At 28.9% G+C, this 23,965-nt stretch overlaps 2 protein-coding genes across 2 annotated transcripts; both read right to left on the bottom strand.

Annotated features, from left to right (window-relative positions):
- Positions 1-4,142: 4,142 nt before the first annotated feature.
- On the bottom strand, positions 4,143-7,150 carry LOC137821739 (SPX domain-containing protein 1). Its single transcript, XM_068626474.1, has 3 exons — positions 6,626-7,150; positions 5,376-5,502; positions 4,143-4,791 (listed from the first exon to the last, which is right to left on the bottom strand). Exons 1-3 carry the CDS (start codon positions 6,893-6,895, stop codon positions 4,343-4,345), a joined length of 846 nt encoding a protein of 281 aa, XP_068482575.1. The 5' UTR covers positions 6,896-7,150; the 3' UTR covers positions 4,143-4,342.
- Positions 7,151-12,493: 5,343 nt separating this feature from the next.
- LOC137820966 (ethylene-responsive transcription factor WIN1) lies at positions 12,494-13,687 on the bottom strand. Its single transcript, XM_068625324.1, has 2 exons — positions 13,527-13,687; positions 12,494-13,350 (listed from the first exon to the last, which is right to left on the bottom strand). The coding sequence occupies exons 1-2, from the start codon at positions 13,604-13,606 to the stop codon at positions 12,795-12,797; spliced, it is 636 nt and encodes a 211-aa protein (XP_068481425.1). The 5' UTR covers positions 13,607-13,687; the 3' UTR covers positions 12,494-12,794.
- Between the last annotated feature and the right edge of the window lie 10,278 nt (positions 13,688-23,965).

Raw genomic sequence — 23,965 nt, 5'->3', positions numbered from 1 at the left:
AACAAACCTAATATCCATTCAAAAACTTACCAAATATCTCTTTTGAAATGTGATTTTTCATAATAATTCTTATATATTGCAGGACAAGAAATCAAGGAGGACGACTAGATATTCTAAAGAGTGGAATGACCTTTATTATATGGGAAACTTTAACCAGTCTATTAAGAGTCACTCTTTAATGACTAAATCCTCAATAACCATGAAAAAGTTCAGTTATATCGTTGTTGTCTTCGACATCCTTCTTTTAGTGTTATAAAACTTGTGTTTCCTTCTTTGTTTAAGGATTTAAATTTAAATATGCATAATCTTCATTGTGAGGTTTGTGAATTGGAAAACCCAAATGTGTTTTGTTTCCTCCAACTTGCAATAAAATAAGTTCTAATCTTTTTTATCTGGTTCATACTTATGTGTGGGATCCCTTTAATATGTCAAAATATTTCATGAGCTAAATGGTTTATTACTTTCATTGATTATTGTACAAGGTTATCATGGCTTCTTCTCCTTAAAAACAAATATGAGGTTATGTTGTTATGCAATTTGTGTCTCTAATTATAAATCAGTTTAGGATGGTTATTAAGAAACTTAGGCCTGACAATGCTAAAGATTATTTTAATCATACATTAAACTATTTTTTTTAAAAGGAAGAGATAATTCATTAATCCTCATGTATATACTCCAACAAAATTGGAGTTGTTGAACAGAAAAATGGACATCTTTTAGAACAAACTAGAGAACCTCTCTTTCAAAATAATGTTCCAAAATGATTTTTGGGGGAAGTCATTCTCACTGCCACTTATTTAATTAGCAGGTTATTCTCTACTATTTTACAAATAAAAAGTCTAATGAAGGTACTCCACTCATTTATCCTCGTATAAATCATTCTCAAAACCTTCCTCCTAGAATATTTGGTTGTGTTTCTTTTGTCCATTTTCATAAACAACAAAGAGAAAAAATTTATCCAAGGGCACTTAAATGTATTTTCTTAGGGTACTTTTGTTGGGTTGGGCTCACTTCCTATGTCAGTCCAATATTAACCTTTAGGATTTTTCAAACAGTGTGATAGCCAGCAGCAAACACAGACAGTGAGAAAAAAGAGACAGAAAAGATTAAAGAGAGAGAAAGTTTTGCTCAGCAACTTCCGGCCGCCACCGACACTTTTTTCACTGTTGGATCGGGCTGAAATTTTGTGATCATGTTCATACTTTGTTTGACTTAAATCTGACCGTTCGGATCTTGCATAAATTGGTTTAGCAGAGAGAAATTCATCTCACACTGCAGCATCGTTTTCAGCGTTTCTTTTGAGGACGGGAATTTTTGGATTGCTGCTGCTGTTTTGTCCACCGTTGGATCGGGCTGAAATTTTGTCAGCAGGTTTATAACTCGTGGTTCTTCAGTTGAACCGTTCGGATTGTTCAAAAGTCACTGGAATGACATATAGACCGCGTACGGTAACTATAGTTTGTGAATTTTTCAGGTTTCTTGTTCTCTGTTTCATCTCTATTGTATTGCTATTTGACTGGTTATTGAGCACAATTTGTGCTGTGATTTGAGACTCTCTTGTAACCATAATTTTGATCATAGTGGAACTTGATTGACTGGCTTGTGCCCGTGGTTTTTACTTCTCACATTGAGAAGGTTTTCCACTCCACGTTAAAATTCATGTGTCTTCTTGAAGTGTTGTTTTGTGTTGCTACCATTATTTGTTATTGCTCCTCAGATTCTTGTAAGTTAGGGAAATTGTTATCCGCTGCTTATTGCTCTTGTTGAGATATTATTGTTATTGTGTTGAATTTCCCATCAACTTTGTCACACAAAAATATACGTGTTTTCATCATCCTTCTAATTTATTTATTTTTGCCTCAAGGGATATCACTTCCAATGAACAAGTTAACTATTTTTACTATCCTCATCTTCAGATGGAGGATTTAAGAGAAGATGATGAGTATGATGATTTTATATTTCCCAATCTATTTTTTGAAAGACAAAAAAAATAATACCACTAAAATTTAAATTGTTGAGAGGGTAAGAATGACTAAAAGTGAACATGTTGAGAGGGGAAAAGTGGTAAATCAAAATCTTCCTAGAGTTGATTCTGCAGATTCTGCTAGACCACATCATAGAGAAAGGTTATTCCAGAATTTGCACATGTCCAAGAGTTCAACCCTTTACCATTACAGGAGATAAATAAATCCACTAACCATGACAAATTTCCTTGTGATGAGTCAGTATAGCAAATATAGATTTTCCAATTGCTTTTAGAAAAGGTACTAGAGTTGTAATAAAACCTGCTTATCCTTTGAAAAATTCTCTCTTTCACATAAAACCTTTCTCACAGGCCTAAACACTACAACTATAAATTCTTCTGTATCTGAGACATTAATTGAAAAAATTTGGAAACAAGCCATGGATTTGGAAATGGAGGCATTGAAGAAGAAGAATACTTGGAAGTTGGTCTACCATTGGGTAAGAACATGTTGGATGCAAGTGGATATATACAATAAAAAAGTACAAGGTTAATGGAACTATTGAAATATACAAGGATAGGCTAGTATTAAAAGGATTCACTCAAACATGTGGAGTGGATTACTTGAAGACTTTTACACCAGTTGCAAAAATGAACACAATCAGAGTTATTTTATCCTTGGCAGTAAACCATGATTGCAACAATTTGATGTAAAAGATGCAAACAGAGTCAATAAGGTCATACTTTGTTTATTAAGTATTATGATTCATGAGAGTATCAATTTTGTTAGTATATGCAGATGATATTATTGTGACTGGTAATGATGAACCGAAACAACAAAGATTAAGTTAGTTTCTAGCTTGGGAATTTTAAATTAAGACCTTAGGGAAATTAAAATATTTCCTTGGAATTGAACTTGCTTACTCTAAGAAAGAGATTTTTATATCTCAACAAAAGTATATTACTGATTTGCTGCAAGAAACATGTAAAATGGCCTACAAACCAACAAGCACAACAATTGATCCAAATACAAAGTTGGGAAATGAAAGGGATGGTGTGGTTGTTGATAAAGAAATGTATCAAAGGCTTCTAGGAAGACTTATTTATTTATCTTGCACTAGACTTTATATTGCTTTTGCTATGAGTTGAGTAAGTTAGTTTATGCATCAACCAAAAGAAACACATTTACAAGAAGAATTTTGTTCAAAAGAAACACATTTACAAGAGAAATTTTGCTAAAAAAAAACACATTTACAAGAGAAATTTTGTTCAAAAGAAACACATTTACAAGAGAAATTTTGTACAAAAGAAACACATTTACAAGATAAATTTTGTACAAAAGAAACACATTTACAAGAGGAATTTTGTTCTAAAGAAACAGGAATGTCAGTCTTAAAACATATACTGATGTTGATTATGCAAGTTCAATTGTTGATGGAAGATTAACTATTGGATATTGCACTTTCCTTGGCGAAAATTTGATAACTTGGAAAAGTAAGAAGCAAAGTGTGGTAGCCAGGTATAATGCTAAAGCAGAATTTTGAGCAATGACTCAAGGGATATATGAGCTATTATGGCTAAAAATTATACTAAAATACTTGAAGATAAAGTGGATGGACCTATAAAGCTATATTGTGACAACAAATATACAATTAACATATCTCATAATCCAATACTACATGACAAAATCAAACATATCGAAGTGGACAAATATTTTACTAAAGAGAAGGTTGACAACGACATGATTTGCACATCATATAAGGACAACTTGCAACGCTTATTCACCAACTTTTGAGGGGGAGATGAGTGTAGTTATTTTATGAAACTTTCATGTTTATTTTACTGATTTTAATTGTCATATTATGTTTAATTTGATATTTATCAATACCTCATATCTATATATTTTGTCATTATTTCAAATTGTAAATCATATGACTTTATTGAGATTAAGGACGACAAGATTCCAAAATTATCTTGTCCATATATGTATATTTTTTTTTATTATCTTTTATTTTTGAGAGAGTAGCAAAATGTGAAAACACCACAGCTTCTATCAACTTTATGTTTTATTACTACAGGGCCAAATTTAAGGAATTCTGACCAACTATGAGACATGTGTGCGTATAAAGTGTTTTGTAAGTGAGCTTCAAGTATAGATACATTTTTTTGCACATGATCATAGTTCGAGAAGGTTTTTGTTCTTTCAGATGAGTCTATAATTCTTGTGTCAATATTTTCACTATCTTCAGCATTTTACATCCGTGTTGTTTGTTATCTGCGTTACAACTGAGGCACTGGATTTTGAAATGAAAAAAAAAAGGTTGAACTCTGTTCCCACTAACTAGTCTTGTATCCTCTAATGTAATCCAGTGCAGAAAATTACTTGGCTGTCTGTTCCAGAATAGGGATTTTGTTCCATGTTTCTTCCAAACCACTCATCTGCAGCGGTGGCAATGAAAACATGCTTACTGTTGAGCTTCCCTTTCTAATTTCCTGCAAAACATGTAAAGCTGTAATGGTACTCTTCATATAGAGGCTCTCATCAATGTGCTGGTTGGCTGCTGCAAACTCCTTAGGCATCAGAAGATCATCATTCGTTTTGCTGGTTGAAGTTGAAGCATCACACCCCTCAGCTTGGGGAGTTGCCTCCCCGGAAATCGAGGGATCATTCACCGGAAAAAGGTGATCCAGCATTGTTTCACACTCCTTCACAAGTTTGTAGAGCAGGTCAGTGGTGAAGAAAGGCTGTTGCAAGACCTTCTGAATGAAAGGCAAGCGAATGAGGGCACCAGTTCTCTTGTCATACTTCTTTAGTATTTTCACTAGTCCTGTACACAAAATTGAAGCGTTGGATGTGAATCTTAGGCAAATCAAGCTGCAATTTAGCAGAAAATACTTTGGACTAAAAACAAGACATATCACTATAAAGCAACAGTTCTTATCCCCCAATAAAACATCTGGGTTGTATATGTCTTTGGTTATAGGACCATGTCTGAACTTTAAAGGGCGAAATATCAATTTGGTATGTTCAATTGTTGTGCCCTTTTGCTTTTAGGTGATGTGATCTTCGTAAATTTTATGCGGGAATAATTGTGGAATTCGTTATTGTAATTAATTTACTCCACCATTGGGTTTACCAAAATGTTCAACTCAAAATCAGTCGAAAGATATAGTTTTAATCTGATTAATCCTCTATGAAAATTATGCTTGATATTTCGAAATGTGTTTCTTTTGGTTCAAAATATTCGCACATCTGAAATGAAACCCTTCTTCTAATATACTACACTTTCTATTGCATTTAGTCACACCGTAAGTTACATAGCATGCTTCAGTTCAGATGTCAAAAAACAGTGCCTATTGTAGGCAATCTTATTTAAAAACACAACATTAATATGTCAAAAGTTGAAAGTACCTGTGTAGTTAAGAGCACTGTAGTTTTCGAGCAGGACCATCTCTCCATGGAAATCCACAATTTCCTTCCGAATTTCCATTAACTGCTCATTAGAATCTTTTACTTTGACCACCCTATCTTGTAGCTCCTGCACATTTCAACCACAACTGACTGTTAATTGCGCACCAAATTTAGGGGTTCTTTATTAAGCTAAAGGTTAAGAATAACTAGGAGCATAGGTGCTGCCAAATTTTCAATTCAACTCAATTAAATTTAACTGGACTACATTAGATCAGATTTATTTTCTTTTATTTGACAAATAATTTTTTTATTATATATGTAGATTGAGTTAAATTGGGTTGATTGAGTTTAAAATTCATGGATTTGTTATTCAATCCTATTCTAATTAAGTACCCTAAACAAATTCAACTCAAGTCACAAACTGAGTTGAATTGGATTGAGTGTTAATGAGGTTCAACCCACTAATACTCCAAGTAATAGTTCTGCCTTAATAAGGCATAAAAACTCATTTTTAAGGTATTTTTCTGTAAACTTCTCCATAAACATTTTCATCTCTAGAAAACAAAAATAGAATACTTTTTAATAATTTAAAATTTGTTTATAAAAAATATATTAACTTATTTTGGAAATTATTTTTTAATTTAGATACAAATTTCATTTTTTTTTCTTTTAAAAAATATAAATATAATTTTTTTACCTAAATAGGTGTCCTTTACCTACTATAACTAAAAAACCATGTTATTATGAGGTAAAAAATTTCTTATAACATGCAATTTATGCAGAATATGTATAGGTTTCATTAATTTATAAAAATTGCGATATAAAATATCAGTATGAATAAAACTAATATTTATAAAAAAAAATAATTTAAATAAGTTACATAAAGTTTAAATAAAATTCTTTAAAAAACACTTTAATTTTATAAGTCCAGTAAATTTATAAAATTAAACTTCAAATATTTTTAATGATTAATATTATCCTCATCAAATACAAAAAAAAAAATCAATAACAATTAACAGACTTTTATTTATTAATAACATAACGGTCTATGCTTGATATATTCGCATCAGATTCCAAAGCTTTTAGTAGAATTTACGCTAGAAGATCAACTTGTTAATAGTTTCTATTATACTATTTTACAATTGATATTAATGGAAGTATTTTACAGAAAATAAATGATATAATAGATAATTTGAGAAGAGTTCTTAGAAAATGAAAATACTAATGAGTGATGAATGAACGGTAGAAACCTTCAATTTGATGATGCACTCTTCCTCTTTCTCCTCGAAGAAGGTGTTGAATTTGTGGAGTTCTTGTTCGAGCGAGTTCCTGAAGTCGGTTTCCTCGATGGACATTTCCGCATGGAGCCTAGGGCGTTTGGCGAGGCGTTCCTCGGAGGATTTGGGGGCGGCTTCGACGAGTTTGAGCTTCTTCTTGAGTTCCTTGTAGGAGAGAAACTTGTCGCGCCATTGAGGCAGTGTTTTCTCGATCTGGTTGCTGAGACTCTTTCCGAATTTCATGATTCCGTTGAGAAATTGAAGAAAAAGTAAGGAAGGTGATAAAGCTAGGAGAATGGGAAGGGAAGAAAGTGAGTGTGGTGAAGAATGAAATTGTGGGGTTAAAAAGAGAGAAAGTGGGAAGAGGAATTGTGTGACTGGTATAAGGGTAGCGAGAAAGAGAATATTCCTCTCTGTTTTTGGATATCCAATAAGAATAAGTATATTTAGGGTTTTATTCCCTTCTTCTCCAACCTCCTTCTTCAATTATCTATATACAACTTATTCCTTCTTTATTTTAACTTTTAAATCAAATTAAAATTTATTTTATTTTAAACAATTCTCTTTTTCACTTCTTTACATTTATTTATATTTTTCAAAATACACTTTTAAAAATATAAACAATCTACTTAAATATCTTCCTTATTTGAATTCGAAATTTCATCATAACTTTATCTGATCTTACAAAATATCTTACAAAATACCTGATGATCTAATCTTAAACATTCAACCTTAAATCTTAAACTCTTAATCTCGATCATTAAATAATAAATTAAATAATAATATGAAATTATTATAGATACATAAAAAAATTAATTAAAGTAAAAATATTTTATATACTAATAATATTCTGTCATAAATTTATATTGACTAAAATTCATTAAAAACAAAAACCTATTACTTTTAGAATACGTTTTGAGTCCGTTCTAATTTTTAAAATCGAGAAAGTTTACCAACTTGTTGTTAATATACTCTGCTGGAAGAATATTTCCCCACAGTATACCATATTCTTTGTACAACAATTATCCAACCCCACCTTTTGCCAGAATAATTAAACTGAACAAGAATTTAAAATTATAAAATAATAAACAGAAAAATATATTTCTAAAAATAAGAAATTTTAAACGAGAAATGTTTTTAATACACCGAATTAGTTTTAGAATTTCGTTAGTTATTTCTAAAATGAAAAACAATTTAAACTTCTAATTAAAATATCAATGGATTTAATTTATTAGCAGCACTATATTAACTGGTATATTATTAATACTCTAATAGAGTAATTAGTTTTAATTTAATTAATACTAAAAATTTATTAGTATATTCTTTAAATTTATGTTTTCTATATAAAGTTGTTGCTGTCTCATATTCGTCCAAATTCTCTCAGTGTATGAAGAAGATTTTTTAGCACACATCTCATCTGCTGAATTAGTAAATTGCCTAATGCTTTTCTTCTTTACTTAGCGGATTGATGGTGGTAATGAAATTCTTCTTCTATTCATTAACTGCTTCTCCTATTCACTTGCATTGTCTTGGACTCCTCCTTTCTATATAGACATAAGGAAAATCTTATAAAAGCAAAATAGTGGCGTCAATTGTTCTCGAACAGGGTTGGAGTTCAGAAAACTATTGAGAGGAATCCTCTTCTACCTTCAATCGGTCGGATTTACCTTCAATCGGTCGGATTGTACTTTAGCTTTCTTTCTTGCAAGCTCCTGACTCTTCCTCACTCGTCTCACTTCTCGGTCTTCTCATAGTCCAGACTCAGGCACTCCGACGCTCAAGTCAATAAAGGTGTTCGACGCTCGGTTGTCAGGGCAATGTAGATGATGACGTACCTGAACATTGGAATGTGGGCTATTTATATTACCTTTGGTGGGCTTTCCTTATTGGGTCAGGTTAGGGAGTTGGACCGTGTTTAGGGATGCATTACCTAGTTCTTAATCGCGGATTAGCTTGATTAATCCTGCTTGAGCGTAACTAGATTTGTTCTGTCGGTTGGCCCATTGATGTGGGCCACGATCTCAGTCGGCCCAGTGATGAGGACCGAGACATGATATCAGTCGTACGGCTCTTACCGGTACATATATATTTCCACCAAAAAAATTGGAGTGCTTAGAAGCATGTAACCAAATGAACAAGAAATAAGAACCTTAAACAAGGTTATAAACATGTAATTTTCACACTTATCACTAGCCCACCTTCTTATTTCTTTTCTACTCTAGAATAAGTTATTCTAGAAATTACCGTATGTATCTTTTTAAACTATTATTTTTATGAGAGAGGTTTTTCTCTAATATTTTTCACATATTTATATTTTTTGGTTTGTTTACTAGATAATTTTCATTAACTTCTTTTTTAATTGAACGCTTGTTTGATGTGGACATTGTGTATGAGAAAAAGCTTGCAGAGTCTAATTCAACATAGGACAACAAAAGAACAAAGGATATTCATGAACATATTCATGTTTATTTGTGGAGAACATATATAACTTCATCATACTCTAAAGTCATATGCTTTTTATTGATAGAAAATGATTACTCAATTTATGAGTTTATCCTTAAAAGACCAAAGATAAAACCTTCAAGAAAAGCTGAAAGCATATGATAAAGAATCAAATTAGTAAGTTGGTGAAGAGGTTCATATCTTATAATAATCTTGACTTTTGTTTATAAATGTTGACTAACTTTTGTAAGAAAAATGACATAGTGGGACGTCAAACTATAACTAGGACTCCTAACAATAATTGTCTAGATGAGAGATCCAATAAAACCATTATAGAATTTTGATATATATGTTGCTAACTACTAAAGTCTTGAAGATAATACTATTATTCCATGTTTGATAAACAAATGTCCTTCAACTCTTGATATGTAAACTCCTGAGGAAATCTAATCAAGGCATTCTCAAAAAGATAATTTATATGAAACAACGAGAAGGATTTGAGGCACCGGACAAAAAGAATTATATTCGTAAATCAACTAGATTTTTATATATTCTAAAACAATTCCCAAGAAAATGGAACAAAGAGGTTTGGCGAGTTCATTATAGACATTGATTTTGATATAAGCAAGTACCATACTTGCATCTACTTCAAGTTTATAGCAGAAAATTACTCCACAATATTGTTGTTATATGTTGATCACATGCTGATAAAAAAAAATGTTGATCACATTATGATAATCATCAATAGTAAGCTTAAGGTTAAGGAGATTAATGTTGAATTAAACAAATAGTTAGCAGAAGATCGCTTCATAATACTATTGTTGTATGTAGATAACATTTTGATAGTTAGCAATGATACACCTAAGGCCAAGAAGGTTAAAGCTAAATTAAACAAAGTTTGATATCAAGGATCTTGGAGCTACTAAAAAGATTTTGGGGATTGAGATTATTAAAAGACATGATCTAAAACGTTCATATATCTTAGGATACTTACCTTAGAAAAATTATTGACTAGTTTGGTATGTCAAACTTGAACCATGTATATATACATTTTCTTCGTATTTCAACTTGAGTGTTGAATAGTCTCTTAAGACACTAGAGGAACAAGATTATATGGATGGTATTCCATATGTAAATAGTGTTCATTCTATAATGTATGAAATGGTTTTGCACTCGCCTCGACATAACTTATATTGTGGGTGTTATAACCATGTTCATGTCAAACTTGGTTGAGCTCACTAGCAAGATCTTAAATGGATACTTGGATTCTTTAAAGGGTCCCTTGGAAGTGTTTTACTCTATGGTGGTGCTAGAAGTAATGTCAGAGACACTTCGATAGAAGGATTTGTAGAAAATCTCTCACGAATTGTGTTTACTACATATGACACTCCTATTTGTTGGAAAAATGGTCTATAGAAAGTAATAACTTTATCAATCATTGAAGTTGAATGTATTGTCATGACATAAATAGTGCAAGAAGTCGACCAACATTAGACCAAAGTTATTTTCCAACCAACGTTAGTCAAGACTTTCTTGATCAACATTTATGATGTTTTTAGATTGATGTCAATTATATTTTTTTATTGATGTCATGTGAGGTTATTTTCAATTGTTGTCAACGAGATTTTTTTTTCAATCAAATCGATTAGAGTTATTTTTTGGACAATGTAGGTAAAAATTATTTCTTGATTAACATTAGTTAGGACTTTTTTCTAACATTGTGATGACTACTTTTTTAGTTGATGTGAATTAAGATTTTTTTATTAATATTAATATGTTTTTATTTATATTATTAAGATTTTTTCAGACGGAGGTTACTTTTTTTTATGTAAACTATATTTTTTCAATTGATATTTTTGTCATAATTATTTTTTTTAAATGACACTAATGTTATTGTTTTTGTTAATAGTTCGTTAAGAATTATTTTTAGTGGTGTTAAATGAGAAAATTTTCTACCAACATTAACTAAAATTATTTTACTCAATATCATTCGTTGAACTTTTCAATTTGTATAAGTAAGTTGTTTTAGTCAGTGTCAATTATATGTCGATGTAGGAATTTTAGTCTATCAACCATTTGTTTAGGACCTGTTTGTCTAGCGAAGAAAAACAAAGAAATGTGTCAATGAAAGGAAAGTTGGAAAAAAAATGAAATAAAATCACGAAAAACAATACTTTTGATACTTCAAATTTTCTTTGGTGATTTGAGGAGATTTGTAAAGAAAGTGTTTTTTTCTAAAATCAATTATATATAAATTGATTATATATAACAATTATATTTTAATATAAATATAAGTATAATGTTTAATATATATTTTTATATTATAATAAAATGAATAATTAAAATAATAAATAAAAAGTAGTTTAAAAATTAATTATCAATATGTATTTTTATTATTATTTATTAATTCAAAATTTAATATAATTATAATTTTTAAAGTTTTATATTAAATTATTTATAATTATTTTAAATTTATTATATCTATATAAACTTTAATAAAACTATCACATCACTTAAGAATTTTAATAAACTTTTTTCACAAATTTACTCTAACATACCTCAATCCAAACAACTTCACTACCCTATAAAATTATTTCAAATTCACTCTCTCAATTCTCCTCCCCAGTCCAAACAAATCCTTATAAATTTCTTATATGGGGCTATGAATCCTACAATCTCTCTAATCTTATAAATAAGAGATTTTTTTTTTAACCTATTCAGATTCAAGTAAAGATGACTTGAAAACTCAGCCAACAACTCATACTACTACTAATAATAATACCAAAAAAATATTAATTAATTCGGATCTATTTTTCAAGAGAGAAAAAACCTACATTAATACATTAAAAACACTATAAAACAATTTATAACGTTATTCACAAATAATATAACAAATAAAAATCATATATTGGTCCCTTTTTTTCAATTGGCCCTGCTTCCTTTTTATGAGCATTCCACCTGCGTTTGTTATGAATTCTTGGTCAATCTCTAATTAATGTCAGTTTTACACTACACACTCATGTCAAAATTTGAACCACGTGATAATATTAAATCCCCTCTAAGACTTCACTACCAACCACTCTTTAACAACCTCAACCATCTGATTGGGATAGCCTACCCTTTTTTATATTTTCAAAAAACAATTATCAAAACAAAGTAATTCCATAAATTAATTACAAAAATAAATAAAAATTAGTAAATTGAATAGTTTATGTTTAGAATAACATGAATATTCAATCTTTATTATATTTGAACGAAAAGTTATGAACATAGTTTTAGTACAATTAAATTTTGACGGTCACTTTTATACGATTTTAATATTAATTAAAATTTAATAATTAATCTATAAAATTAGTTAATTAAATAAAAAAAACTCACCATTAATGTTTAAATACAATGTAGGGCAACACAAATGGTATCATATTTATATATCATAAAACTTATACTAATAGTTTTTGCATGAAATGTTGATAATAAAGTTCTTCTTACACACACACCTTGATTTTTCTTTACACATCTGAACGAAAAGGTGAAGAAAGACAGAAAGAAAATTCACACCCTTTTTATCCCACATAAAGTGTAAAAAGAAAGTTCCAAAAACAAAGTAGAAACAGAAGAAGGCTAAAACCAGAAGCAAGAAGAAGAAGAAAAGAAAACAATGATCAGTGTTATGCAGAAGCTTGAAATTCTTTGTCCTTAATCAGAACATGTTATTACATGAAGGGGTAGTGGGCCAGTTTCTGCTGAGGAGTTCTTCGATCATTTGCATAGCGATTCGCTCTTCCTCCTCCATTTCTGTTCGCACATGCTCTTGCCTTCTACCCTGTTGGCTCTCACCAGACTCAGAAAACGACGAAGCAGATGAAGTATTAGCGGTGGAGTGATTTGCACCTTCATCGGCCTTGTTTCCGAAGGGCACCATCATCACCCAGTTGGAGTCGGAATGCTGGCCGGCGCGCTTCTGCCAGACGCCAATGTGGGCGTTCTCGGGGTCCAGCCTCAAGCAAGTCATGGAAGGAGACGGAAGCTTCCCACACTTTCGGAGCTTTGCATGGAGAATCTCTTCCAGTTCCTTTGAGGTTGTCGGAATATTGTTCTGCTGCGTTGGTGTTAGCGTCTTTGGATCGCCCTCCGGAGTTTGTGCTATTGGGAAGTTGGTTTTGGCGTTTCGGCCACTCATGAGTATCGCAGCTTGATCGTATGCTCGTGCCGCTTCTTCTGCTGTTTCGAACGTCCCTAGCCACACCCTCCTTTTGCTGTTTCATGAACACCCTCTCAAATCTTGTTAGAGTCATGATAAGTTCAGAATTATCCACCATATTACAACTAAAAGTTATTTTTCTACACAAAAACGTACTTCATTGTGAAGGGTGGTGACAATAATGTATAGAAATGAAATAATGTGTGGAATAGGAGAAGAGAAAGAGCTTACAGAAGTGGGTGGCGAATTTCAGAGACCCAAGAACCCCAATGGCGCTGCCTAACACCTCTGAACTTCCTTGTTTGCACCATGGTGTGGTTTGTTATGTATGATGGGTGAAGAGAGAGAAGAGAGAGAAGAGAATGCAATGTTTGAATTGACAGTGATGATGAGAAGGAATAAGATGGGAAGTTATAAAGGGGGAGAAAAGTAAGAGGAGGCAGGTGAGTTCATATCATCACCTCAAAAAACTAACTAACCCTTCAATAAATGCTGCTATTTCACTTCCTTCCCTTACTACAATGTCATATTATCATCTTCTAATTCAAAAAATTTAACAAAGGGAGATCATTTTTGCTATTTTTTACTTAAATGGTTTTGAAAAAATTACAAATATAAAAAGATTGTGACAATATTGATTTTATGGTAAAAAAAGTTAACACTTTCATATGAAGTCGTGTGATTTTAACATATTCCATCTTAACACAATTTCACATGTTAGAAATCGTTAATATTATTTTTTCACAATAAAATTTTATTATTATTTACATTTCTAAAAAAATAATAAAATCATTATATAACATATTTCAACTTCTACATATTTACAACATTATACTTACTTTTCTATTTAATTTAAAAGACTCTAAATATATATATTCTGAATTTGGATGAGTAACTTTAGTTTATCTATGACATTGAATGATTGACGATAATATAATATCAAATTTTACTCTGTAACAAACTTTATTAAACATTACCACACTAATAATTTTATATGAGTTTCAAATTTTATTAAATGATATTTTTATTTTAGTTTATTTTAAAAATATACATTACATTAATTTAAATTTATATAAATAATATATCAAATTATTTTGTATTAACATAAAATTTTGTATATATAATTTATTTAAAAGAGACTTTGAATATAATAATCAACTTTAAATGAATAAATTATCTAATCGAAAATATTAAATTATGTAAGATGCAATAAAAGTTATAGCTGAATAATTTAATTCATCCTTATATATATATATATTGTATAGTCTGTTTTATTGTTTTTCTGTATATTTAACAAATTTATTTTCTGTTTTATTATTCTCATTTTTTACATATTTAAAGTTGTTGTTTTCTGCTTTCCCGACAAAATAAAAAAAGTTATTTGAATTTGTAAATGTATGAATAGTGAAAGTTGCACAATGTTTTAGTTAAAACGTTCACAACTTGAGTAATTTTTGTTGCATTTTAGTATAGTGGGTTTATTTGAAATATATTATATGTTAGATCAACAGATTGTTAGATTTTGAGTCTATTTTGTTGGATGAAATATATTCTCTTAGTTTTTTTTTAACTTTTTTTCTTCTTCTTGTTTTACATGCATTATTAATATGATTCAGACATTTTTTTTCTTTACAAGTTGCAAGTAAAATGAATTACTTTATATTTTTCCCTTATTATCTCTTTGAGGTTATAATCTCTTCTTTGATTTTGAAGTTTATTACTTACACGCATATGAACTAATTGTTTTATATGATAAGTAGTTACGTCCTACTACTAATATAGTTCACTTATTTTGTTATATGTTTGACCACTTATAGTCAAAAGAGGTCGTTGATCAAATTATAATTACAATATTTTTCAAACACATATTTTGTATTACTTATTATAAGTACAATCTCTATTTCAATTTTAGAGATAATAGAAATTATATAAGATGCTTGATCTATATTGTCATTTCTCTCATAATTAGGATGGTTGCTCCTCTTATATGTTTCACAAATTAGATATTCATTAGCTAATAGGCTTATACAACAATTTAGCCTTCAACAATATATTTCTACTAACCCATTAAGCTTAGATCAATTTCACAAGGAGGACATGAGAGGAATGATAAATAGATATTAACCTCAATTTTATGAAAAGTGGATAGTAATGTAGAATAATCAACATAATCTTCAAATTCAAGGAAATGAGTTCCAAGAAAATGGTCATTTGTGTGACATTATTGTTAAGAATATAATTTACTCATGGTTAGAAGTAAGTCTATTATAGTAGTCATTTTGCAGTTAAATTAAAAAAAATTCAGTTCCAATACAGATATCGTCTAACAATAGTGTTAGACCATTTAACACACAAAAAAAGATGATAGTATAGATGTGATCAGATGATCCAAAGTCGTCTCCCAACAAATCTAGTAGTAAATTCAACCAAAGAATGTTCAAAACCTATATGTAAGATAGTAAGATTAGTAATAATAATAAAGTATAATGAGGGCTTTAATTTGTTGTGTATGTAAAACAGACAATTAAGAAATAGTAAACAAAGCAAGTTAACTCTCAAGTTCATTCAATAGTAAATTCTTCATTAATTATCTTAAGATTTTCACTCTTTCAATTCTCCCACAGATACCAAACATAATCAAATAAGTGTTAATCAAATTCAATAGAATCTTATCAGCAAAACACGACTGATGTATTCAATATCTCACTCGTCTCTAAGTGTTTATTCGTTAGATGTTTATCTTTTATCCCTTGAACTAAGCAAAGAAGATATTGATTATAACTAAGAGAACTAGCCAAGAACTCTAAATAACGAAAAGAACTGAATTTTTAACAAGTGTTTAAAAATAATTCCTTAACAAAAATCAAAATTCAAAAAGATCATATCTTCAAACATAAACTGCTACAAAAAAATTTAAGAATAAAACTTTATTAAACAAAAACCTCATAATTCATTGCTAAATTACAAGAGAACCAACCCAAATGAGTATAGAATTCCATGTGGAGGCAAAATAAAAGATTTACATAGAAGAAAATAAGAAAACTATGATGCTCTATTTTTCAAACGTGTTCCGCTGTGTAGGGGGTGAATTTTCCTTGAAACTTGTATCTTTTTGCAGGTTTTTATGCTCCAAGGATCTCATAAATATATTCTATCTCAAATATTGTTCACAATTTCTTAGTTTCCAACTTTCCAGAATTCTCAAATTTTATTTCTATTTTAATAGTGATTATGTTTCTTTTTATCTTTGCAAATGATCTACTTCCAAATTTATTTATGAGATATTGCAAATTTTATTCTCTAATTCTTTAACTTAATTAGATTAATCTTACTTAAAACGATGAATTTATACATTATCAGTATAAGAATCTATGATAAAAGTTTTAAAGTGTGAGTAATACTATGTGCATTAGTCTACATCTAAATATTTTTTTCATAAAACTCATCCATAAATTTTTATGATAATAAATAATACCAAGTTTTGGGTATCTAATTTTTTTTTTCTAGAGAGATAATATAATATTTACTCTCAAGCTTGTACGATCATATGTAAGCCACAAACAATAGCTCCAAATGTAGTTTGATATATCGCTTGATGCAAGCTCTTGAAAATAGACACAAAGGTCAAACGATTCTCAAGAAGCATTAGGACAAGCTCTCAAGACCAGAAAAAGATCAAGATGTTCTAGACATTAGTGTCAAGACTAAGACGGTCATGCAACTAGTGGACCTATTCAAATGTTATATCTTTAAACACATGGTCGTACAAGGCTAGAAGACTCATTCAAACGCAAGTCTGAAGATCCTACCTAATAAGTTACCCATTATCTTGATAATAATAAGTAATACCAAGTTTGGTTATCTAATATGTTTGCTAGTGTATTTCATAATGACCATCCTCAAAATTGTATGTTCAAATGTGTATAATACATGATTGTAATAGACATCATCAGATACGTCTAGACAAACAAGGAGCTCAAGCAAGAATAGATGCATACACGTAAATCATTAGGCAATAGATTATGAATATTGGATGAGTCTCAAAGAAATGCTAAACACAAGATTATGAAGATTAAACGAGTTTAGAAATCCAAGTCAAGACATGAGAACCATGTACTCAACAGACTCATGGAAGATTATCAATCCTAAAACGTATAGTTTCATAGTTCTCAATGAAGATCCTGACATTTGCTTGCTCATTTCAATGCATTCATTACAATAGATATAGTAGCTCCCACACAAAAGGGTTCCAAATAGTGAAAGTGTCATCTTAAATTTAAACATCTCTGATAAAACATTGATGTCAAGTATAAGCACTAGGTCACACTAATTTTTTTCTTTTTTTTGTGACTCTTATAAATAGAAATTATATTATACATATGAAGCTTGTTGAAAACTAAACAAATAAACATGCATACTCTCATACACACTTACATCCTTTGATTAATTAGTTTATAAAGTGCTTAAGTATCATATGTTAGACGATATAAAAGAGAATGTTTTATTTGTAGCTCATTAATTGTTATGAAGTTAATTTTTATTGTAAGGATTGTTCAAATTTCACATCCATTCATTTAAGTATAACCTTGTGTACTCGTACTTAATCTCAAGGGGAGATTAAGAAATGACAATAAGTGATTTTGTGTAATAATTGTAAACATAGTAAGAATACCTATAATTATTTCATTGATTACTAGTGGAACAATTTATCATTTGCATTAGAGAACTGGATGTAGCCTAGGTTAAGGATGGACCAACATAAAAACAAAGTGTTTGCTATTTCTTTTTATGACACATGTTATTATACTCTTGGACATCATAAAACATTTTTTAAAGTGTTAATGAATATCATTATAAAACCATTATACAACACCCTATCAATGTTTAATAGACATAATTGCGTAAAGTTTTTTTAAGTTAGATTTAAGCTTTATTCAAATCTCCCTTTCCAAAACTAACCGTTAATATCAAAACATTGTACACTCATTTCAGTTTTATTAGTACAACAATGATATTTTTTCAGATAAAGTTTGTCCTTCACCAAAACAAAAAGGTTTTTTACAACACTAGTGTCAACATAAAAGTCTAACAAACTCTTAAAAGGATTTGACACAAAGGAAAAAAACAGAAATGCTAGGTTATAATGAATTTTTTGTTGGATTGAGTGTCTATCATTAGGCCAAAAGTTATAGCTAATAGTCAAGGCGCAACTCTTCCTACTTAAGAGCGTAACAGCCTAAGTCCCAAGATTCGATTATGACCTAGTCCACGTGGCATCCACCACGAGGTAATTGATGTCACATGTAATGTTGTTTTGTGACTCATTTAATCAAAGCAATGTCAAACATACAAGCATACATGATTTGTTCATTCTTTAGCTTTTAAGTTCCTAGGAAAAAAAAGTACTAGATGATATAGAAAATTAGAGTTATATTTGTAAACTTTTCATTATTGTGAAGTTTAGTCTTTTAGTGCAAGAAATGTTCATTATGTTCATTTTATATCTTCTCTTTTGACAGTGAATCTTATATAAACAACTATATTGTTGCATAGCTTGGCGAAACTATGTGTATATAGGTTGGAGAGATATAATTTACTTTATACTTAATCTTAGGGCAAGATTAACAAATAGTTGGGAGTGACTTTGCATACTCATTGTAAGTCAAAAGTGATAGTTATAATACTTGTAATAATGTATTGATTAGTGAAAGCCTTTGCAGTTGGCAAAGAAGAACTAGATGTAACTCAAGTTAAAGGTAAACTAATATAAAACAACATGTTCATTGCATATTTTTATTACTCGATTTTTAACTACTCTTAGACATCTTCAAAATTTTATTAAATTTTTTTTTAACTTTGTTATGAAACCATTAGAAGACCCCTTACATCGTTCAATAGTCCTTTTGTGAAAAGTTTTTCAAAATAGTTTTAAGTTCTTTTCAAACCTCTATTTCTAGATCTAACCATTTACTTCAAGTACACAATACATGCAATAATATATTCAACACATTATCCATTACATATTACCTCAACAACCACCACTATAAGATGATAATGACATAATGGATCTTCTCCAATATTCACCAACATCAAAATAATATGTTGGTCAGTGTAATACTCAATCATCTCTAATGTTCGAATATATGGATCATCATCATAATATGTCAACCCAATCTTCATTCCAACAAATTCTTTACATCTATAATATTTTCTCATTCCATTTATATTTTTTTAGCACATCTACTATATTTTTCATTTCTATAATGATACCACATTCAACATATACAATCTAATACCATCAACGAATAATTACAAGTACACATTACTTTCACGAAAGTCTAATGATACAATGAGAAGAATGAAGACGGAGATAAGGATAATGAAGATGATGTTAATGTACATACACAACTTTATACAAGTGTTGCACGAACATGTTAGAGACTTACTAAACAAGAACTAAAGACCTAGACCACAAACAAAAAGATCAACCTATTGTACAAACTTACACAATTTTCTCTAGTTTCATTTAACATAAGTATTATAATTATTATCTATATTGAATAATATTATGTATTTGTTTTACTTGAACAACCAGCTTCTTCTTTACTTGTTTTTTTAATTTTCTCAAATTCTATTCAATTAGTATATGGACTCTAAATAAACACTCTCGTTACATTAAAAATAAAATAAAAATTTGTCAACAACCTATTCACTCTCGTTACATTATCAATTAAAAATTTCTGCAAAACATAACAAATGGAAAAACAACTATACATGCAAATACAACTGCTAAACAAACTAAAATTGTACAAGTAATAATCTGAGGAAAAAAATAAAGATGAGAAAAGAAACATATGTTAAAACATGACTTCTTCGTTATTGTGAAATTATACTCTATCTAGCATAAATACTGACACGGACACTGATACAATACGGATACGGACACATAGATACATATAATCTTTAAAATGTAGAACACGGAGACAAGATCTATATATTATATAATTATGAATTATATAAATTGACAATAAAGATTTATGTACATCAAGTATATTTCAGTTTTTGTTTGGAGCAGAAAGATATTTCTCATGGTTGGTTCAAAAGGATTTGTTCCTTATTTTTATAATCATAATAATATTTTATACAACAAATTTGAGTTTTTATAAAATTAATGCATTTCTCCTTTTTAAAATTGTGTTAGACCCGTGCTAGAATTGTTAGAAATCTAACAAATTTTTTTGAATTGCACATCACCGATACGTATCCTACGAGTGTCATACAAGTATCAGTGTCTGATACGTGTGTCCGACACAAACACGCAATTTAAGAGGAGTGTCTGAACTTCATAGGTTATAAGTGATGGTATCACTTACTGTAAGGTAATTTTTTTTTAAATCTATCTATTTTAATAACTTAAATAAGTATTACACCCGTGTGAAAATTTTCAGCAAAAGTTACCACATCCAATTTGACGGATACAATCTGTTTTTTTATTAAGATTTATGAGTGTAATATGTTTAAGATGATAGTATATATGTATATAGGTTGTTGCGTTGTGTGAAGATATTGAGATTCTATAATGGGAAATGAACATATAATTGATCTGAGGCACAATAAATTGGTGATTCTTGTACCTAAAGTTTTCAAACTAGACGGCTAATTTAGTAGCCAAAAACTAGGGTTAAAGCGTTGCTATCCAAATTAATTATTGCATAATGTTAGGGACCAGTTTGCACATGTAATACATGAAAGAGAAGGATTGATGAAGAAGTTGACACTCAGTCAGATTCTATTATTTCCCATTATTATCTACTCACTTCCAATTATTACACCATGCTTAACTTGTTGCAAGGGCTAAATTCAAAGTGGTTGGTGCATTATTAAATCAACTATGCTACTTCATAAAATCACTGTTTAATAATAAGATCCACATCTATATATGCATGCTCCCATTTCACAATTATTTAACTACAAAATCTCATCAAAGTTTTATCTCTTCAATTAAGTTATCTCTGTGCTCTCAATATTTGGTGTTTTGAGTTTAAAACCACTTTATATAGCCATTCCTTAAATATATAGGCAAAAGGATAAATGAATTATGCATATAACATAATATATACATCACTTGGACAAGAAAGCTATAATTAATACCTATGAATATTGGTACAAAATCCTAAAAATATATACTCATTTACTTCTATAAAATCATTAAATAAAAATCAATTTTAAAAATCAAAATTAATTAATTATTATATTAATTAAATTAAATATTATTTTATAAACTAAAATATTATTAATATTTAAATTAATTTTTATTTATTATTATTAATAAATAGTTGGTAGATAATTAGATATGAATTTAAAAACTATTTATCAATAATAAAAATTAATTTAGATACTAATAATTTTTTAGTTTGTAAAATAATAATTAATTTTTTTTATCTAAAATTAATTTTTATTTAAATGATAGATTAAAAACAAAACATAAGTAAAAATGGTGAGGTGCTAGAAACATGTGAAACTGGATCAAATTTCTAACGCACGAAAATTATATATAATCTTTGTATCACTAGAAGTCGTGACAGTTATATTCTTTGTTTCAATAAAACATCACGAAAATTATTAAATTAATATATTGGAAATTTTTGATGACTTTTATAAAACTAAACTGTACTATCTAAGATTAATGTCATACTCGTAATCAAAGTTTAGAAGGTTTAACAAATTTTTCAAAATCATGCTTGCAGTATGAAATTTGTTCTTCCAATTTTTTATTTATTTTAGTAGCATCAAATTCATGTGTCTGCCCTAAGCTTGACATCTTTTCATTGATTAGTATCTGACCTTTCTTGAACTTCATTTTCTAAAATTAAAACTTTCAAAAAAAATAATTACAAATATTGCCCAAGGATCTAAAATCAAAGCTTTCAAATTTTGTTTTAATTACAAATATTGGTTAGAGATCTTGTTGTAACTAGATGATCCTAAAAAAAATCATTCTCATCATCTTTATTAGATGATGATTTGTGATGAGTTTTCTATTGTTATTATGTTCTTCCAAGAAAATCATGAAATAAAAACAAATTTTTAGAAACAAAAAATAATTAGTTGTTATAGTGATTAGATTATAAACAATTTTAGAGACTAAAAAAAATTGATTTTTATATTAGTTTCTATTATTGTTAAATAGTTTCTAAATTGGTATCTAATTAGTTATCAAGGTTTTAACTACCAAATATTTAGATTCTAAATTTGGTAGCAAAAATCTGGGTTACTACACAACATGACTTATCTGACCTAAAATAAATATTTTTTTCCAAAAAAAAAGAATCATACATTGCTTATAGTCTTTTTTAGAGTTGACAAAAGTCAAATCATAAGAATTGTTAGCGTGGAACATCTTAAATATGTTTTGAGATATTTTTTTAGGTTGACACATCCTAAGAATATCATCTTGAAAAAAAAAATTTGAAAGAAACAAACATAATTTATATACATAAAATAAGTATAACAAAATTTAACACTTAACATGCTTTAAGACTACTTATATTTTTCGCAAGTCAAAGATTTAGCTTATGAAACAAAACAACACTTACACAATGTGTTTTGCGTGTGTTGCACAGGCAAATTGTGTTTGTCATTATATGATGATTTTGAAAACATGTTTCATACTTTATTATAAGCACATAGTCAAAAATAATTTTTTTGAGATTTGTTTAACTTTACTCTAAGAATACCTCTACATGAATGTAATAATAGCTACCAATCTTAGTCTATGAATAATAGTTAAATGTAATATTTTTTAATAAAAAGTTAAACACAAAACTGATAATTCTGTAATGCCAAAAATAAAAAGACTAATAAAAGGTCAATGTTTATCTCCATGTTCATCAATTTGTATAGAATATTCTAGTTTTTGACTTCTCTCTTCAACATCTTTTTTAGTTAATCAAAGCTCTTAATCTTTCATTTCTTGCCTTAATTGTCGTGCTTTCACTTCACATCTCACGTTTACATTTTTTATTTTTGGTCACTTTCGTTACTTGAAATTTTAAGATTAAGAAAATGAGTTTCCATCATTGCACTTAATTTATTTTTTCCGTTCAAGTTTAAAAAATGGCATTTTCAAATAATTAAAGCATTTGCATTTAAAACTTTGTTTCTGAAGTACTCTTTTAATTTGTAGAATTTATTAGTTTAATCAAGGTTCTAAATTTAATAAAAACTTTTTAAAGTGTGCAAGTTTGTTTTATGTATTCACTTATTAAAGTCAGATTCTTGTTAAAATAAACATTAAAAAACTGTTTCGGAATTGATAATAGGATTAAATTGTACTTTTTTTTCTTAAGATTATTTAACTGTTGATTGTACTTTCTTTGATTATATAGAAATTGCTAATTTAAACAAAAAGCAATCCAGTATTATCAATTTGATTAAATTATAACATTTGTAAGTAAATTATTTTATTGAACTGACGAATCTCAATAGCCTTGATTGGCGAATTTGTTTGATCGTCACTTTTGTATGTCATGGAATATTTAAATATTTGAGATAGATAAATATAATAAAGAGTTAGAAGTTCTTTTTCAAAATACATCTCTTTAAATACATTTCGCATTCAAGTTAATTTCTATTATAAAGAGACTTAGGAACATATATTGTTTTAAATA

This window comes from Phaseolus vulgaris, chromosome 9 (genome assembly GCF_051622355.1).
Source record: "Phaseolus vulgaris cultivar YP4 chromosome 9, ASM5162235v1, whole genome shotgun sequence".
In the NCBI taxonomy this organism is placed as follows: domain Eukaryota; kingdom Viridiplantae; phylum Streptophyta; class Magnoliopsida; order Fabales; family Fabaceae; genus Phaseolus; species Phaseolus vulgaris.
This window is presented reverse-complemented; position numbering and strand designations above follow the sequence as displayed.

Coding starts and splice junctions, on each gene's coding strand:
- LOC137821739 (XM_068626474.1), bottom strand. CDS start 6,895: ATGAAATTCGGAAAGAGTCTCAGCAACCAGATCGAGAAAACACTGCCT. Junction 5,503..6,625: donor AGTGCATCATCAAATTGAAG/GTTTCTACCGTT, acceptor TGAAATGTGCAG/GAGCTACAAGATAGGGTGGT. Junction 4,792..5,375: donor CAGTGCTCTTAACTACACAG/GTACTTTCAACT, acceptor TTTTGTGTACAG/GACTAGTGAAAATACTAAAG.
- LOC137820966 (XM_068625324.1), bottom strand. CDS start 13,606: ATGGTGCAAACAAGGAAGTTCAGAGGTGTTAGGCAGCGCCATTGGGGT. Junction 13,351..13,526: donor GAAATTCGCCACCCACTTCT/GTAAGCTCTTTC, acceptor TTCATGAAACAG/CAAAAGGAGGGTGTGGCTAG.